The sequence below is a fragment of the Hetaerina americana genome, unplaced genomic scaffold (assembly GCF_022747635.1).
Source record: "Hetaerina americana unplaced genomic scaffold, ioHetAmer1.1.p SCAF_4, whole genome shotgun sequence".
Taxonomy (NCBI): Eukaryota; Metazoa; Arthropoda; class Insecta; order Odonata; family Calopterygidae; genus Hetaerina; species Hetaerina americana.
Window position 1 is genome coordinate 98,081,359 of NW_027286985.1, and position 13,964 is coordinate 98,095,322.

General features: G+C 36.2%; 1 protein-coding gene across 1 annotated transcript in view; it reads right to left on the reverse strand.

Moving 5' to 3' along the window:
• The window catches only part of LOC139691863 (palmitoyltransferase ZDHHC8-like), a 183,415-nt gene that overhangs the window by 39,439 nt on the left and 130,012 nt on the right, over positions 1-13,964 (reverse strand). The window contains exon 6 of the mRNA XM_071589782.1: positions 9,256-9,415. Coding sequence (XP_071445883.1) covers positions 9,256-9,415 — 160 coding nt within the window. The remainder of the gene's footprint in view (positions 1-9,255; positions 9,416-13,964) is intronic.

The window sequence follows — 13,964 nt, forward strand, 5'->3', positions numbered from 1 at the left end:
AAAAGCATTCAACGCTCCCAAAAGAATCAATTAATAGATAAAGTGTTTTAGGTGGGATGTGACACTTATTGAGAGATGAAAAACAATACTTAAGTATGAGATTGGCACATAGAACGGAAGAAAAATCATTACCATCTAAGAATACCACAAATGCTAGGGATATTAAAACAATCTATGGACACCAGCCTTCAATAACATTAATTTCTCTGTCGATGACTCAATAATCACAATTTATCATAATGCTAACACTTTATTTTTAGTGAACATGGTCCTAACAGTGTCATTTCATCACCTTAACAAACAGCTAACATAAAGACTATTCAGAGAGAGGGCTATCTGGTAGTCACATATGACAAGAGTACCAAAATAAATACTCCTGCATATTTCTTCATAAAATAAGTCATGCCACACACCTTTTTTCAGCAAATGCAGCTGCAGAATAATATTAATTATAATACCAAGGACAATAATGACTGACAAAATCTTACCACAAGTGATTTTGTACTGTGATCCCATTGTCTTTGTTCTTTTTAACGTAACTTGGAGCTTTGATAATTTTTTAACATTCCATCAAAACGATTGATTAATAGGAACAGTACTAATATGTACTGGGTCATCCTACATTTCAAGCTTATATTTTAGTTGGCAGAATATTACTCTTTAAAATAGATTATTGACTCTGACCATAAGTATAACAATTCATGTAAAGCTAAAAACAACTCTGATATTTTAAATCTCTATTCCCTCTTTAATTACAACCAATTTTCAAAAATGATTCTGTCTGTCTCACAAACCATGCCTGAACCACCATCAAATATTTGAAAATGTATTGCACCACAAAATATACAACTTTATTCATACATATGAGTTATCTCATTAATAACACTTTCAATGCAAGTATAAGCACAGATGTATGGACAAGAGAATTAACGTATCCAATGCAAATCCGATTGAGAAGTAAAAGATAATTATTGATAACTAAATTTTGACTATTCTCCAGGTAATTATGAATTTACTTTTGGAGTTGCCTCTTTCCAGCTTCACATAAAGTTATATCATGGTTGGGTTTGAGAATGGTGGATACCATTTTTAACAACAGAAACTTTACACCTTCATTAAGTAGCAAAGCTACATTGCACCCATGGATATTGTTACATTATGGCCAGGATATATCGTTTATCCAGATAAAACATAGAGATCATAACAGCTTCACATGTGAAAAATTACAACATCAACTATGATACTAAGTCTAGGGGATTTACAAGGCAAATCAGGGAATATACTTTGATATAATACCAACAACCAGGCAAACCTGCTATTAAATAACTTCATTCTCTGGTTGTGTTTATTGGCTGCAAAGCCAATTACACCAAAACTTCTGGTATACCAACACTGAGGGACAATTAAATAAGTACTTGAGAAGAGAGATGGCCGACGCAATACATAAGTCTATTGCACAGGGATGATGAAAGCGACACAACTCCAACCTATTAATACACTGCACTGAAATGCCTCCACCCATGTCTCATATTTTGGTGAAATGAAACAAAAGAATTTTAGAATATGCCCTCACTTAGTATTAATTTGGAAAGGGATAGCAAAGTAACTCCAAACAATACAACTATCTTCACATTTTAATAAATGAAAAAGAAACACTTTGTTCCAATCCACCACCAAGTGGTGGATTGGAACAAAGTGTTTCTTTTTCATTTATTAAAATGAACTTCCACAAAGTTGAGGCTGAAACTATTGAACTAATCTTCACATTTATTCACACAGTTATTTCTTCTTCTAATACCTTTACCTCCTAGTGCTGAAATATTGGGGTACATATGGAGAAGAGCTGAAGGAATGTGTGCCCACAACTAAATATTTCTCATGTCTATGGCTATAAAAAGGGTTTAAATCAAGATTGATATAAAAAATGGAGTCAGAGTACAAATTCCAATGAATATGCATTCACCAGATGCTATCTAATGAATTCTAATCAATATGACATTGATGTCTCCACTAAATATGAAATAGCAAAGACGATGCACATGGGAAAATTAAGGGCCGTTTTGTTATCTTCAAATATTGGCAGGTGAGATCAAAGTTGTACATATTCAGCACCATCCAATGATTGTTTCGTAAGTCAGTGTAGCATTTGTTTTGATTCAGTAATCACTGCTGTAAGTGAATGCAGAACATGAACAATGCCTGTGAAAATCATTGCTCCCACCAGTTTCACATAGTGTCCATTTCACCATATCCATTTCTGTTTGCCTCATCAGGATCATTTGCTACCCAAAGTCATTAGGAGTTGTGCCTAAGATATGGACGTACACTGATGAAGGAAGAAAATGTTAGATAATGCCGTCGAGGCCTCAAAAATGGCTGCATAAATATGCATGATGAAGAGCGAAAAGGCAGGCCCAACATCATGACCGTTGGAATCATTCAACAATTGTACCAAGGAATTCAATCTGTTCAACAGTGGATGATAAGTGCTCCAGCTGATAAATTTTCTCCTGTTGGACACACCATTATTGACATATGATTGTAACAGAAAAGCTATGATATAAAAAATTCTGTGCCAGGTGGGTATCGCAAATGATCACCGACCAACACAAAGAGTAAAGAATGTTAAGTGGGCGAGTGCCCTTAACTCTTCCAATATGCCTAGTAGAAAAATCCAATTTGAATCTACATCCACATCTAATAATATTTTCTTAAAGAAATGCTAATTATTGTGGGATTTTTACAATTTTCTTCCAACATAATAAATGAGAAACTGCCTACAACTATTGACCAAGTCTACAAGATTGGTGTGGAGAAGAAGAATGCATTATGGCTTTTAAGTGAGATGGATGTCTTAGAAGAGAAGATGAACCACTTTGTACTTCCACAATGATAATCATACCTAATTGGCTGATTTCCAAACAGAAACAAAACTCAATAATAGCACCCATTATGACTTATTTTCCATCTTTTAAAGTTCACCTTTACTTGTGTAGACGTAATCCTTACATGCATATGACCTAGATGATATTTTTTTAGCATTATGCTTCAAGCTTCTTCTGAGTAGAGGTGACTGAAACAAGGCAGTCTCTCCAGTTTCATAAACTGGGAGGTCACATGATATTATCTGAATATTTTGTAGTGGGAAGTGACTAGAGTCAATTTTGAATTCATTGCCCTTCAGAATGACAGGAGATTTTAGACAACATATTTCAAAAATGCTTTTCACTCTCTGGCAACTAAATTAATTCCCCTGCAAATACCAAAGGATGGAAAAACAGTAAAATATTAAACGGAAAACAAGTACAAATACACAGCTCTATTTTTTGTGTTGCAGTACTGATATTCTATTTTTTTTGTAAAATGCATTCTCTTGATGCTCTATTTGAAGGAAAAACATGCTGTGGAATTGCAAAAAATCAAAAGAAACTAATTTTGATGCACATTTTTAGACATGAAATCATTTGAAAATTTTAATGCATCTGTACCTTATTAAATAAAGAACAGAATATATTTTTCTACAGAATTTATTCATGAATACTACGAAAGACAAAGTGGAAAAACAAATTGAAAGTAGCATTTATAATTCAAATTGTAAGGACAGTAGTGTTATCTACATAGGCCAAATGGGGAGATCATTAAAAACACAAGTGGAGGAAGATTAATGCTGTTTTAGGTAATGTGACCTAGTGCAATCTCAATTCACCAAGAATCTGTGGGAAGAAAATCATGGGAGCGATTTCAACCCCAAACGGATACACCAGATGGACAAAGGAAGGAGGACGGACTAGTTGGAAGAGCTGGAAATCAGAAGGAATTTGAAAAAAGGTCATTTGGTCAATAATTTATTGTTTGAATATCTCTCCCCGATCCTGTAGGCAACCCTTTCCTTCACGGAAAGACCAAACTACCCCTCCCCCCCACTGTGAACCCCACTAATCGCCTTTCATGATGCTTAACACCCCTCTCCTCCTTCCTATCAAAGCGGATCACAACCAACCCCTCCCCTTCTCCCTCTCTCACCCACCCCTTCCCCCACAAGAATGGTGTATAAATGGACCACAACTTGACTAATTTGTATGATGATGCCCAAGCGTTCAAACTAGCAGTACAAAAATAAAGAACAGTGGAAAAATACATTGTGTCCTTCATTTGATGATCATGAGATGAAACCACCGATGAGATAAAACCAGGAGCTAAGGCAATGTGGCACCTCAGGATGAAGATGAAGACCAAGGAGTGGTGCATTAGCAACAAAACTTTCAACGAAGATTGGGGGAGAAAAAAGAACTTTGGAAAATGCTGAACAGGAAAGGATGCATTCATAGCATTATGTACCAACAATTTATAGGACAACAAGAGTAAATAAATTTCCAATTTAGCAGAAATATTAGAGAATTTATCACTAAAAAGTTATCTTTGCTGAAATCCAGAGCCAATTGCTTACTTAAAAATTTTGATAAAACAAGAAAGTGCAAAAGAACATTGCAAGAGCTTCAAACATAATGCGAACATAAACCCTTTTTGCATGATGCAAAAGTTTCAGCCAAACTTTTCCATCTGCAGAATAGTTCACCCACTATTCAATTTCAATCTTAAGCATTGATATTTCATTCTGACATATTTCTGTCATAAAATGAGCACATATATATTTCTAATTGTCTTGAAACAAGAACCCTTGGGGAGTTCTCTGTCAATACCTACATTATTAAACCCTGGAATTTCAAAGTATTGCAATCATAATGATTGCAATGGTCGAATGCCCATGGGACACCTCACATTCAAAATACTAGCACTCTAATAAAAGACATGATACGAAAGACCAGCATTGCTCTATGAGTCTCAGACACCTGGTCTACAGATACTCAAGTTAGGGGCATATGAATGAATGAATAAAATAATAAATCAGTCCAGTAAGCTTATACATTTTTAAAGATCAATTTTAATAAGCCACTAATTTTATTCAATTCTCATCTCATTTTAATACTTGTCCAATACTGAGAAAATCCTTAAGTCAACAAGGTTTCATCACAGCAAACAGCATTAACACTAAATATGTACACAGGAAATGCTAAAGGCATTAATAATAATATTCGTTATAAGCTTCTCAGGTCAAAGCTTTGACAGAAAGCAGTGAAATAAAAATCAATGAAAAGGAATCATTAAACATTTATAGAGACACGAAGAGAGGGTGAGTGTGGCTGCACACAAGAATACTTATTAAGCCAGGGCCCACAAAGTCTTCTAAATACTACAGTTGATATAATATTAATATTCTAAACCAGATATCCTTTGTAAAGTATATTTGATAAGTTTTCAAACAGAGTTAGACCATTAATAGGCTCAGAATGTGCAAAACTACAAAGACATGTAAATTGGCCTTTACCTTTAAGAAACAAGGGGTAAGATGTTAATTACACAAGCCCCACTTTAGTGCAGAATGATTCTTCTATGTATAATTAACTATTGACACTAATTCAGCAGAGAAAACTATGCCAGAAAATTCAAACACTTGTGAATTGATTGATAAAATATTCAACACACCTTGCCATAATATGCATTTTCCGTCCATTTAATGTGTAAGAAATAATTGCAAAGTGACTCAGCCCACGAAATCAATCAATCACAGACTATCAACATGCAGGACAATTGAAGAATAAAAATTAGAATGTATGGGGTGTATGGTCCTGAATAACATACCAGTATTTTCTATTTTCACTGGTTTACTTTTAATGATCAGACACAAGTTATGCTATCTCTATACATGATGTACCAACAGGGAATAAATGATTTCTAACTGAATCAATGCACGATGAATACCAAATGCTAGGGCATTTATAAAGTTGCAATTCACTTATTAGAAAATTCTTTCTTCTCAAGACCCAAGAACCACTCTTAACTTATATAAGACTGAAATTAAATTACAAAGAAACCACACTATACGGCAAATTGTGCAATGACTGCCTTATAATAACAGCATCCGGTTAAGAAAATGTTAACGGCAGCATAAAGACATATGCATGTTCACAATACACATATCCCAAACCAAAATCAACTTCTACATTCTGCTTTTCAATCTAAAAAGGTTCTAATATTACAAAATATTAAAAAGCTATTAGGGACCCAGAATTCTGTGCTGACTCACTATTTTTTTAAATGAAAACATTTGATCAAAATAGGAAAATGTTTCCGACAATTCCGTTTCTTGCCGACCAACAATACCAGGCCACACACCATAAACAGTCCTGAAAACTAAATAAGAAATCACCTTGACAAGCACCTTCAATCATTTTAACAAACCTCTAGTGACTTTAACACCTCTTCCAATGAAGATGACACATCCGAAACATGCACATCATATTAGATTACAAACAGTGGCATGTTCCGAAAAATATTAAGTCAAAATATTTGGTTTCATTTTTAAATCACTGCAAGTTCTGTTCTTTCCACAAATAAATAAAAAATTCACAGTCTACAACACAGAAGGATAGAAAAGCTTCAATAAAATGCAGCAAGGAAAGCCAAGCTTGCAGCAATAAAAGCAAATCTCTCGGGCAGAGGTCAAGGGTTAAAACTAATTCAGCCTACAGGAACAGGGGCTAGGGGAGAAAAGAGGTCACAGGCAACTCCAAAAGCTGTTCAGAGGGGGGAAAGGAGTGGGTACAACGGGTGTAAATGACAAGTCAAGCATCATTTATCCAAAAACATTAGGGAGCTCTACTTCTTCAAATTATAAACAGATTCAAATGTCATCTCTGAGTCATTTTAGTTGAATAATCAGAAGTCTTCTCCCCGCAGGTAGTTTCCATTTAGGTTCATTTTGAATCACAAGGCATTTGGACGTCCTTTTACAAACCAAGCTCATCACAAGGCATCTAATATCATGAGATTTAAATTAAGTTCTAAAAACTTCAAATATCTATTTTCAATTACAATCCTTATATGTGCATGCATTTAACGACAGAGAACTCCCATTATTCTTATTAACCAATTTATTATGATATTTTTGTTGGAGTTTAAAAACTAAAGACATCTTTTTGTCCTATGATAGGTCTCCTTTTCCAACTTACTGACAGAGAATATCATGACTTTCAATCGTTTTAGTGACATGGGTAAAGAAAACCTTACTGCATCAAAATAATCTTTCATTGTACAGTTACATCTGCGTTGTGGTTTTGCTCTTATAACCAGGTGAAAAAGAAGCCTAGAGTTTGTTCGATCTTACCTCCAAAACCTAGGCTGTGGAAACCATTTGGAAAAATTGGAGATTCTAATCCATTCCCTAGACCATACTCAGCCATTACTATCAAATATCTGCTTGATATGTAAAATGATTACTTTTAAGTCCAATTCAGTATATACATATGTATATCCTGAATATATGAACATACTGTCCAAATATTTGTTTTTTTAAGTCAGTTATTATCAAATTTATTTCACTCATTACGAATTAGAAAAGGATTAATCCCAACTTCCATAATAAGACAAGAAGTCCAGGCTTATCTCTTTTCTTTAAATTATGTGGTTGGTGGTATAAACATCATTTGCTGGTCAGGGCCTTGGCTTTCCATTAATGCTTTTTTTCCTCTGTTTGATCCAAGTAATGGTTATAGCCAGCCAAGGTGTGCACCTCAATTTTTAATCTCTCACTAATTATAAAATTTCAACATAATCACACAGCCCAACTTATCAAAACAATTCCACTTTTGTGCAGATATTGAATTACTTGTAAAATTTAGGGAGCTTTATAGGCACAATGTCTCTCGATACATGTTAATCATAAGGTGATATCTCATAACTCCATCATCACTCACCATATATCATACTCACTTATAACAAGATTCCACGTTAATCTACAAGGGTTAGTCAATGAATAGCCCGCAAAACAGCATAGAGGCAATAACAATCAAAGTAACTTCCTGAAATTTATGGGATCTTAGATTTTCGTGGCGTTCATATGAAAGACTCTCCATTCTCGGGATGTCACCGCGTAGGTTGTTTTTCTAACAACAGTTTCGCCCGTGTTTCAACGAGCGTCTTCAGGTCGAAGTGACCTGAAGATGCTCGTTGAAACACGGGCAAAACTGTTGTCAGAAAAACAACCTATGCAGTGACATCCTGAGAATGGAGAGTTTTCCTGAAATTTACTTCACTCTTCTTCACATTCACCCTGTACATTCACACAATCATCATATCTCTTCACAAGTCTTTGGTAGCTGGCAGCAAAGAAGTGTTGTATTAAATGTCGCAGCCAACGAGTGCCCTCTATGGCCTATGACCACCCAGATGATTTTTTAGGGGCACAAACAGATGAAGATCTCTGGGGACCAAGTCGGAACTGTACAGTGGAAGCTCCAAGAATTCTCATTGAAATGTTTGTAACAGCTTCAGTGTTTGTCTTGCAACTGTTTATGAACAATTCCTGACTTACCCTCGTAATAGCCTGAGTAATTGAACTGCAATATGCTATTGCAGTTTTAACCACAGTGGGAGCTAATACAAAAAAATGCAATTACTTGGTCAGGAAATTAAATAAGAGTTATAAGATGATAAATGTACTTTATCTCTTTCCTCTTCTGAACAAATAAGTAATTAACTGAAACAGAATTTTCCTATCAACTTCGTGGAGCTTTGTTATAATTTTATTTCTGTCAGGTACTGAACACCTTATGATGACTGATTGGCACTTGGAATAAAATATTACTGATTTCATCATAGCAGCTGCTTTTGTAAGAATAATTAATGCCAAAAAATAACACTCTCAGTTCCCTAGAAACAAATCCATTGCCGTGAAAACACAACCCAATATTCACTTTCACAAATCATTGCAGCACATGGATAAAGGGTGTCATGTCATTTATTTAAACAGAGAAAAAAATATATTTATTTGCAAGAATTATGATACCAAAAATAATTTTTTGACACAATCAGCTTATATGAGCTCAGCACTATGTATGACTTGTCTAAGCTCACAACTTCATTTTATTTTTACTTTATTGAAACTTGCTTTTTCAACAAATTTCATTGATTACCATTTTGTGTGCTTCAATAATGAAGTGCATGTAATGTAGAAAGCCAATGGATAAAGGACACTTTACTTGTGTGGGGTGGGGGGGGGGAGGGAGAGTAAGAGAGACTTTGGAAGAGAGAAAGGATTTTCTGAGGGTAGGTGAGAACGGAAGAAGTACAAGTTGGAGGGTGGGAGGAGTGGGAGTTCACTCCAAACATCAACGTAGGACTCCCCTATTCTCTTACCTTGTTGTAAGCATTGGTACTGGCATTTCTAACACCATTGCTGTTATCCATGTAGGTTTTTACCTGGTTATCACTGGCTATTGTGGAGATGGCGGGAGGATTGACAGGAAAATTGTAGTGTTTGGGCTTCTTCCCAACATACATACTAGGTTTTAACAAACTGTAGGGAGAAATAGAAAATATTAATCAATTATATGACAATAGTGATGACCCATTATAATCAATTTCAGCCATGGGATTTATGAAAAGTCATTAAAATTCATTACACACTATAACTGACTACATTTTAACTTAATTGTGCAAAGGCCAAGATCAATCATATGAAAAACATTAAGTTAAGCCGTTCTTAATCAAACTACATTTTTATGACACCAAAATATACTCAACAACATTGCAATGCATGTTATTGTTTAATACTAGCAGTCTATCAGATTACCTTTGAATGACCCCTGCACTAATCACTAATGTAAATAATTTGAAAAAATGCTTATAACGTGGGCATTCGGCAGCTAGCAAGCTCTGAGGGCTTGAAATACCTTTACATCACTCTGAGAGACCAGAGTGATGCCCGTAAAGCCAATGAATGCCAACACAAAAAATGTTTTTTTTCATCTTTCCTGTATTTTTGCTAATTGGTGGCTGCCTAAAGACTTTGGAAACCACAGTGTTGTTGGAAAATATACCTAAGCATATACTTCCATACTACATACTATTACCATAATTCATCTTTCAGCTTAAGATACTTTCGATCACCCTTGATTCCAACCAAAAGGTCTATTCTTTTCCTCACTATAACTTATTTTCCCAGCATTCTCCCCTCCACTACCATCGTCATCATCCAATTGCCTCTAAGTATTTTGAGAACCTACTCAACCAGCATTCTTTGACGTTCTCCCAAAATCCATTTCTTTTTCCATGCCATGTCTAGAACTTCATGGTTTGTTTTCCTTTCACTCTATTTTTTTCCATTCTTCTTCACACTCGCACCTCAATTAGTATCCAATCTATGCTAATTCTCTTGCTTCCACAATAAGTTTATGTCCCACACAAAACTAAGCTCCACATTAAAGTTTCAACTAACTTTCCCTAAAATCTTTACTTATGGTGCCCATACTCAACTTCCTACTCTTTGTATAAACTTCTGCGCCCAACACATTTCTTTTTAAGGATAATTTGATCTTTTCTCCACCCTTTGGCTGATGAACCAAAGTACTACCCTCTCTGTGTGCATAATCAAACTTATGGCCCTAAGATCCTTACATACTGCAGCTTTTCCCTTTTTTTAGGATGGAATCAACACTGATCTAATAGTCTTCCATCTAAATTCTCTCATCAAATATACCATGAATAAGCCCAAATAAACTCTACACCTCTCTTGCTCTTCTTTCCTAAACTCTCGAGTAGTTTGCAAGGATGTTACCAAGCTCCACAGCCATGTACTATTCCATTTCCTTCATGACCCTTCTATGCAGCATTCAAGGATACCTGGTCTTAAGCCATTCTCATCAACATCACGTTGACTTTTACTGCTATTATATCTCTAATAGCTTAAACAGATTTCCCTTTCTTAAATACTAAGAGTTTTTGCACCTCTCTGTAAGGTACGTCCATTTTGCCTCAATCCACACAATTCAAATTTGAACTGCTCTTTTTATCATGTTATTTTCCCAGTTGTAACTTCTCAAAACTTAGTGCACATTTATAAGTTGTAGCAATATCAATTTTTTTAGAATTCATATAAAAAAAATTCAATAAGGTTTAAGAAGATATTCAAAAATACCACCAGGAACCAGATGTTTCTTATAACTATATGACCCACAGCTTATATAAAAACTGGTTGTAACTAAATCATGACTGGAGCATTGAAGAATGAAGAATAAAGGCGTAGGAAAAGGATGCGCATTAAATGTTGACATTGGAAAGTTAGAAATTATTTATACTGACTGTCAGGCACTCTGCCAAGGAATCTCTCTGGCTTACGATCTGGATGACACATTTGACATCTTGTCACATGAGAGATTGGATTTGGACAAATTTCTTCTGCACCTGCATGCACACCACCCCAACATAAAATACACCATGGTGATGGAATAGAATGGCCTACTTCCTTTCCTGGACATTTACTGAGCATGAGAGCAAATGGAAACCTGGGGCACTCAGTCTAGAAGTTTCAGTTGGAAGATGCACTTGGAAAGGTACTTGCTTGTTTCTTCCCCACTCAACCCTGAAAGCCCTGTTGTACAAGGCATGCAAAAAAAAAGATGAAACAGGTCTTTCTACACATAAACTACTTGATGAATCATAATCAATGAAGTGTTGTCTTATAGTGGTGTCTGTAAGAAGTAAAACACCACCTTTCTCAGGGCCCTATCTCGACTTGTCTCAACACAACAGTGATTCTTGTCTGAGCTTGCACTAAAAATTCTTGTGCCAGTGAAAATGAAGGTGCAAGGAAGCAGTGCATGTGAATTGAATTTTGTTTTCACTGCAGGTTAAGTGCAACTGAAACTTATGCAATGACTCAAATGGGCATTCAGGAATTAATCTAGGTGTTGGGCACAGTGTTTTAGTTGGTGCAACTGCTTCCAGTCTGGACAAGCCTCGACTGATGAAGAAATGAGTAGTGGATGACGATCGAAGTTCACAAACTATGCCCATGTTAGCACCGTGAATGGTTCAGTACAAGCAAACATTAGGTTAACTGTCAGGGAGATAGCCAATGAAGTTGACCTCAGTGTTAAATCATGTTTCACTGTTTTGACAGAAATTTGGGGCGGAAGAGACCACAAATGTAGAATAACAAGTATTGATCTTTTCATCACAGCAATGCATCAGTGCACAAATCATTGATGTTTTTGGCCAAGAACAACACACCAGTGATCTCCCAGCGACCTTACTCTCCAGATCTTGCTCCAGTACTTTTTCCTATTTTTAAGTTGAAATCCACCTTGAAAGGATGCCAATTTGAAACTATTGAAGACACCCAACAATATTGTACTGCAGACTTAAAGGCTATCCCAGAAGAAGTATTCCAGGTGGCATTGGAAAGCTGGTAAAATGTTGGGAGTGATGTATTGATAGCCAAGGTCTGTATTTTGAAGGCGATAAGCTAGTTTAAGATAGATAGATGCCTTTATTTGGGGGAAATTGAGACCAACTCGTCCCTTCAGATTAAAGGGTAACTAATAAAATCAAGTATTTATTCAAACAGTCTAATCTTTTTTTGAACAGATCTTGTTTTGAATAGATCTTGTTTTGAACAGACTGCTTTAGCACAAGAATCCTTCCAGAAGGGGAAGAATGCCTGTTTAAGGCACTACATCAGAATGGCTTTAGAAGTGAGATGGATGAGCCTAAAAAGGACCTATTTGAGAGAGAGCAAGAGGAAGAGGAAGAGTAACCATGGGAAAAACCCACACCTAATATTGCTTTGCCATTTGTTGTGGGATACACAGAAAGAAATCAAATGTTCAAGCCAAGATTCACCTGCTCCAGAAACTGCAGATGATCTAAGCCAAGGCAAATTTGCTCATGCCCTCTATGAGGGAGTGTGCCTGTTGGGGTTCTCATGAGGCAAACCATGCATTGGCCGGATAGGAAAGTCAACTCAATTCAGATTATGTGATCATCAACAAGCCACAGTGAAAAGAAGCAATATCACATCTTTGCAACCTCAGAACAACTGCAAAGAGGTGGTATTGCAGCCATTTTGAGGCTGCAAGTTCGGAGTTACAAAGCTCAGTTAGAACATGGTCACACAGTGGACTTTGAGAAAGCAAAGCAACTCTGCAACAAGAGGGGTTACTAACTGTAGGCCTATCCAAGAGGCAATAGAGATAGTGAAATAATTAAAACAATGCAATAGGTGGATGAAATAAGTATTAACCTAAGCATGGAAAAAGGTTTTCAAGCAAGGCATACACAATGAAGAACTGGCCAATCGGACAACTTGGGGGCTCATTCAGTCAATGCAAGACCCCCAAGGGCCCAGATGTCTCCACATGAGGTGGACAAAACGTATGTGGAAGAACACTCAATCACTGATAAGCTAAGGAAAGCGACTAAAATAGTGTTTCCAATTCCAGATTTGATGCTGAAATAAGCTCCAATACAGTGAACTTTTGATAAATTCTGTGAATAAATGGGATATCAATGGAATGGTGACAAATAGTCAACATGTTCCTATTGTACAACATATGTGGTGCATTGGCTGAGCTTAAACACTAAATATCAATATGGCATCACAAAATTTAAGCAATTAGTAATCACATTTATTTTCCTCTCCAATTGCCCCTCCTGAACTATTCTTTCCCTAACCTTGAAACCTTGAGTGCCAACATCCCTTGAGAGGCAACACCTTTAAACCACATGAGTTTGACTTCCATCTAAGTAAGCCATATATTTTAACCCCATCGATGTCATCTCTTTGCCCTCCACATCTTTCTTTTTGCTTCCTCTTCTACCACACACCTCCTGGTAGAGAACTGGATCCCTACCCATAATCATCACTGCATGTACTATGGCCCAGTTTGTTAGCTAACTTCCCATGATCTCTAATGCAAGCAGTTCTCTCCTCTCTGACCCTACTTGGCACCTTTTTGATTCCCTAAACCATCCCTCCCCGTAAGCTCCACCAATTTCCACCATAACATCATCACTCAACCCACCAACTTTGACTGTTTTTCCAATTAGACCTCTACTGTTTGGCA